Genomic DNA, 6,497 nt, shown 5'->3' with positions numbered 1-6,497 from the left:
AATAAATAACCTTAACGCGACTCGGCTTAAACGGTTGAGATCAGCTCGGCTTAAGGAAGAAAAAAATGGCTTAAAGAATACGGCTCGGGAGCGCGTGGCTCGGCTCGGCTCGACTCCAGTGGAAGCTTAGTACCCGGGTCGCTAGATCGGATCGCAATCGGGTCGGGTCGGATCTTGACAAAACACGTGGATCCTGTGGGTTCACTAATGCCAAAACGACGTCATTTTACGGCACTATAAAAGGCTTTAACATCTATTTTTCTACAGACCGTTTCTTTCCCTCTCTCTCTCCTCTCATCTTTTTCTCCTCATTATCTCTAAAGAAACTAAGAACACCGGTTGAATCTCGTCGGATTTTGAAAAATATTATCAGAATCTGGGTTGTTCGTCGAAAAGTTGATTGGTTTCTGGAAATAGTACATCGAAAACTGGGTAGCTGGTCGAAAAATTCAACTAGTGCCAAAAAAGTCACTGAAAAATTCAAATTTCATCGAAAAATTCACCGAAATTTGAAAATTTTCCAAAAAATTTTCAAAAAAAAAATTCGTTAAAAATTCTTTAAAATTTTAAAAAAAACTCCTAAAATTGTTTTTGACATTTCTGAAAACCTTTTTTTCTTTTCTTTTTGCTCTCTCTTCGTTTGTCTTTCTATGTGTTTTCTTTGTGATTTATGGATCTATTTATAAGGATTGATCAGAAGAGTTTCTGATCAATCTCAATTCCATCTTGGATTGAGATTCAATCTTTCTGATCAATCCCAATTTCATCTTGGATTGAGATTCAATCTTTGAATCCAATCTATACTCTGATTGAATCTTAAATTCACGGTAGAATTTAAAAAAATTTTTTTTTTATCCTAATCTCAGCCGAAAAGATAAAATAAAAAATATATATATTAATAGATAAATAATAATATATGAATAGATAAATAATAAAATATATATATTAATAGATAAATAATAAAATATGTTAATAGATAAATAATAAAAAATATATATTAATAAATAATAATAGTAATAATAATTAATTAATTAAAAATTAAAAATTAAAAAAAATAAAAATAAAAATGAAAATGGGCTTACATGTTTGGATCAAACCCAATTGATCCGGATTTGAATCAAATTGGATATCTACACGTAATAAGTTTTCCTTGTTAGTAATGTTAGATTAATCAAGAAATCCTTCATCTTTTTTTTCTTTGTCTTAAATTCTTCCATTAATTGTGTTGGTGTATTGCATTCTTCAATTAGAAACCGTATTTAAGTAATACTACTTTAACAAGAAAGAAAGCAATAGTACCTGTTACAATGGGCATGTAACCATAAAACAAAAAAAAATAATAATAATTCTAGTATGTATTAATAATCTTTTTATTAGAACAGATTTGGGAATATAATTGAAGTGTATAGATTTCTTTTCTTAGTCATTCGCACAATATTTCAATCGAATTAAAATTAATTTAGAAACAAGATGATTAGAAAAAAATATTTTTTTGGAATTATAATCAGAATTTATTAAAGTTTAGAAAGAAAGGGTGAATGGGTGATGAATTATGAGCAGTGGTGTACCTTCACTTCCCCGAGGAGGAGCAAAGCCCGTGATTCCCGTTGGAAAGGCAATTTCATAATCTTCTTTTTAGTTTGCGTCTGCATCAGCTACAGCTTAGCATCACATTCACATTAGCTCTCACACATGCATGCATCAGACCCATCAACCACCCCCCCTCCCTCAACATGGGTTACTGCTCATTCCTTCAACTTTTATTTGTTCGTGTACTTAAATTAATTATCCTCCCAACAGCTCAAAATCCTCATGCAAATTTAAAATTAGGTTGGATCCTCAATGTAAGCTGAAGCTGTTTCACAAAGTACAGTATTTTCTCACCTGTTTTTGAGGTTTATTTATATATGTGACGACTTTCATTGTTGTTCAGTTTTTTTTTTTTTTGAGTTAGATTCAATTGTTGTTAACTTTACATTACATCAGTTTTGCATTTAGCTAGCTTATTGTAAATGATTCCCTATATAGGGAATTTCTTGAAATATTATTAATCAATTTCTCAACTGTAGGGAGAATTATACTATACTCGTCAGTCATCATGGAATAATAAATAAAAAAAAGGGATTTTCAATTAGGTTGGGTAGGGAACAATTTCAACCAGGCCGCCATCAGTTACACCACAGTCTTTCTTTCATTTTAGCCAAGTGACAAAAGTAATAATAACAAAAGCCCACTTGAAGTAAGTAGAGTTCAATTAAGATTCCAACAAAAACAAGTTTCAAATCGATAAAAGAATAGTTGTAATAAATTTTCTAATCTTTTCTTAAAAATGTAAGATGCGTTTCTCTAATTTCTTTGGCTTATCATGCCTAATTACTGGACATCCTTGGTTTCATACTCATTGAATTTGATATAAAATTGTTAAACTCTTTTAAATTTAATTAATGCACTCTAAGAGTAATATATATAGACACACACACACTTCAATGCCTAACTCGACATCTATCGATGCATTCATGTGTTGCATGGCGTGGATGATATAAAATATTCTTGATATATACACAAAGATATGAGTAAATATTATTGTTTACTGGTACCAATCCCAAGAGAGAGAGAAGGGGAGAAGAAAACAGGTTTGTCTGTCTTCCCTGTCAAGATCTAGGGTTTCCCATATCCTCCTTTCTGTTCAAAGACCTGTAGGCTAGCTTTGCTTGAGTCGATGCTTGCTTTCACCTAGTTTTCTATCTGCTCTCCTCATAGGAGGATACAAAATTTAACCCTATTTTGATCAACCAAGAAAGCTGCACCCTACTTCCGGTTACAAATTAGTTAGTATGATTTAATTTTAAGCCTCCATGTTCATAATTCTGTGTATATTTTGTCTCTGATTATATGCTATGATTCCTAGACTTGGATATTGAAGATAGAGAGCGGAAGCTAGATAGCTTGGAAAGATGGAGGGAAATAGAGGCATCGAATGTTCAAAGACAAGCCCATCTAAACAAAATCAGGCTGAGAGTGAGAGTGAAGAAAATGACGGTGAAAGTAAGCCTAGAAATGGAGGAACCTTAAGCAACAGCACTGTGGAAGAGAATGAGAAGAAGCCAACAGTAAGGCCTTACGTCAGATCCAAGATGCCAAGGCTCCGGTGGACACCCGATCTTCACCTTCATTTTGTTCACGCAGTTGAGAGACTCGGTGGACAAGACAGTGAGTTCATTTCTTCCCTTACCAATCTCTGCAGTCTGATCTAATTTGGTAGTAATTGAATTGCAACTAAGAAAACAATCTTTTAACTAAGCGAACTCTCTTGGTTCAGGAGCTACCCCAAAGTTAGTTCTTCAACTGATGAATATAAAAGGACTTAGCATCGCTCATGTCAAGAGCCATCTACAGGTTGTTTGGCTATAAAAATTTGTAAATTAGCTAATAATTTCTTATGTCATATTCATTAATAGAATGAAAATCTCTGATTTTTGTTTCCAAAAATATTTTCCCTGTTTTCGGTATCTGTCATCAGATGTATAGAAGCAAGAAGATTGATGACCGGGGACAAAGTATGTACTTCAATTTCTCTCTATCTTGATTCTTTTTCCTTGACCACTGAATCAATATTAGGGTTTATGGTCGTCGTCCCTAATGAATACAATTTACCTTTACATGACAGTCATAAGCGATCATAGGCATCTTGTGGAAAGTGGAGAACCAAATATTTATAACCTCAGCCAACTGCCCATGCTGCAAGGATATAATAAATATCATCAAGGCAATACTTCTAGTAGTTTCAGGTACCAAATTTAACAATCAACATTCAATCTTTCACATTTCGTAAATGTATGTGTTAGTCTTTTCCAAATACAGAATGAATTTCTGTGCAAAACTCCACTTCTTTCAAGATACGGAGACGCTTCCTGGAATGGCTGTGAATACTCGATGCGTAATCCTTATGCAAGCATGAGTTTCATTAATGAACAAAGACCAGGATTGCATGGAACAGTGACAGAGAGGATATTTGGCAGTAACAGCAGCAATTGGACTAATTACAATTTCAGGATGGGCACATACCCTTTCAATGCACTACCTAGCAGGAAAAGCCATAAACTGAAGAATGAATTCTCATCATCTCACAATCTTGAATCATTCCACACCTGGTCAAGATTAGGCCCAATTGGGCTCAACCCCGTAAGCCAAACGCAAGCTAAGGTAGAAGATCATACAAATTTTAGCAGAAGTAATGGCCCTTCTGATTTAAATAAACCTAATCAACAAGACTTTAAGGCGATGAAAAGAAAGACTTCAGATTGCAACCTTGATTTGGATCTATCACTACGGCTAACGCAGGTGAACCAAGCAAACCAGCGAAATTCCATGGAAGACAATGTTGGTAGTGAGTTATCTCTGTCATTGTACTCACCATCATCCTTAAAGCTTAGCAGATTAAAAGGAGATGATCATACCAAGGAGAGTGCAAGAAGGGTAAGTACTCTAGATCTGACTATATGAATGGGACAATTCTGAGTGAGATCTTGAGGTAATTATCCGAAAGGAAGGTTTTTCTCATTGTCATGTGCGAACCAATGTTACACCAATTGATAATAACCTTTTTGTTTAATTCTTTACTCCGTCGTTTCCTTTACATTACCTGCCCAATCAAATTTGAATTCAGAATTATGTCGAAACAAGACAGGCTACAATTCCAACTTCATATTCTTGCTGACAAAAAGAGAAGACCGCCATCACCATGTCTTGTTGGCAAGAAATTGGGGCAGAAGGGTCCTATATAAGTTTTCACAAAATGTTGATAATCCGAGATAGAAGTAAAACTACTATGTATATAAAGAGCAGGAACTTCGCTTATGCATACGGCCTTAAACAGAATTCTAATGATTCAAGAGCTTGCTTGATTCCACTATTATTTGAAATTATTTTAAAGTTTAGGGTCCAGGGAACTGTGATGGAACTATACTTTGAAAATAGAAAAGAAACAATTTGTGAATACTAATGTGACAGGTCTGAGGTCTGAGAGATTTTTGACTTCAATATTGGATCTTGTAATCCAAATATAAAGCTCTATTGTTTCTAAATGCCTTCTTGCATCGGGAAATACGTGAGGGCAAGCATGTCTCTCTCGTCCTTCAATGCTTGATATTCAGCTGCAACCAGAAGTAAGCTTAGTTACTCAATTGTTAATTTCATTGTTTTCAAATTAATTTAAAAACGAGAAGATCAAGGAAGGATAAACCGATCAGTCTAGCTAGTATCTAGGTGATAAAGTTAACTGCTACTTCACCATCTTTCTTTGCCATATCTTTCTCAAGAAATTCCATCCTCTGTTTCATTGCATTGTTCTATTTTTGCAACATCGTGCGTTGAAGTTCATAGAAAGAAACCTGTGGAGCTAGAAACGATACTCTGGCCTGAAAATGTTACCCAAATAGAAGATGAGAATGCGAAACTTAACAATGTGTTTGGTATTAAGATTATTGAATTTAACTCAGAGGAAAACATAGTCAACATTGGTAAAGGAATTCAACAACCTGTTCGGCGTTTATATCTCTTTTGAATTTTTCTATGTATTCCAGCTTCCTCAGCCGCGATTTCTGAGCTGAAACTCTGTTCACAAGCGGTCTACAACAAATAAAATGGTATTAGAAGAAAATATTTAGCTCTATAAATATTAAATGCGGTATACTTGTTGGGGTGTGTCAATATTTATAGTTAAAAAATCCTGTCCAAATTGATAAATAAATAGTATATAGTGTAATAGCCAACTGCACCGTTTGATGTTCTTGGGGTCCATGCTAGGGTGAAAGTTCCGACGCCGTTTTTGAGGCTCAGTTGGGGGAGGAGTACTCTCTCCTATGAGAGACGAAGACGAAGAGTCCTCCAATTTTTCGACGTTGTGATCGATAGCCTTTCCATCAGCATTACCTCCATCGAGTTTCGAGCACCATTCTGCACCAATATTTGAGCTCTGACAAGATCCTGGTCCAACCAAATAAGGCTTGTTCACAAAGGCGAGGGAATCACTTGCGGATCTTTGGTGCAATGAGGCCCTGCAGGGTTTGGTGTCCTGGAGGGACGACGTCAAGTCCACAATGTCAAGAGAAGAGGATGAGTAGCTTCTCTCGGGACTCATCATCTGATCAGGATCCGGAGAAGTTTGATACTATGGAGGCATGGTTATATTTCTTGAGCAATACGCGACATGCAAGGCAAAAGTAACATTAACATCACATTTAGCACAAAAACAAGCAAAGCACAAAATTAAAAAGTGAGCCACAAAATCTGAAAGGTAAGACCAGCCATACTGTTAATTTTATGTCTACTCACTTAAAAGACCTTGAATTTCCGAGACTGTTTCGATAATGTTTCCTGTATATAAGAGTATCCTGCTTTGACATGACTATATATTAAGGTTAATTTCTCTATAACTGGTAGGGCATTGATAAGAAAAGTTTTTTTGTAAGTAGAACACATATATGTGGTAAGTCTAT

At 35.2% G+C, this 6,497-nt stretch overlaps 1 protein-coding gene across 1 annotated transcript; it reads left to right on the top strand.

Moving 5' to 3' along the window:
* The first annotated feature begins 2,435 nt into the window (after positions 1-2,435).
* On the top strand, positions 2,436-4,589 carry LOC111311133 (uncharacterized). Its single transcript, XM_022910503.2, has 5 exons — positions 2,436-3,210; positions 3,320-3,396; positions 3,521-3,557; positions 3,668-3,788; positions 3,897-4,589. The coding sequence occupies exons 1-5, from the start codon at positions 2,955-2,957 to the stop codon at positions 4,501-4,503; spliced, it is 1,098 nt and encodes a 365-aa protein (XP_022766238.2). The 5' UTR covers positions 2,436-2,954; the 3' UTR covers positions 4,504-4,589.
* Positions 4,590-6,497: the final 1,908 nt, after the last annotated feature.

This window comes from Durio zibethinus, chromosome 1 (genome assembly GCF_047325235.1).
Source record: "Durio zibethinus cultivar Kanyao isolate XHJ-2024 chromosome 1, ASM4732523v1, whole genome shotgun sequence".
NCBI classification, from domain to species: domain Eukaryota; kingdom Viridiplantae; phylum Streptophyta; class Magnoliopsida; order Malvales; family Malvaceae; genus Durio; species Durio zibethinus.
This window is presented reverse-complemented; position numbering and strand designations above follow the sequence as displayed.

What these genes read in the sequence shown, in the direction of transcription:
- LOC111311133 (XM_022910503.2), top strand. Translation starts at nt 2,955, where the DNA reads ATGGAGGGAAATAGAGGCATCGAATGTTCAAAGACAAGCCCATCTAAA. An exon ending in GAGACTCGGTGGACAAGACA is followed by an intron (nt 3,211 to 3,319) that starts GTGAGTTCATTT and finishes CTCTTGGTTCAG; the next exon opens with GAGCTACCCCAAAGTTAGTT. An exon ending in GATTGATGACCGGGGACAAA is followed by an intron (nt 3,558 to 3,667) that starts GTATGTACTTCA and finishes TTTACATGACAG; the next exon opens with TCATAAGCGATCATAGGCAT.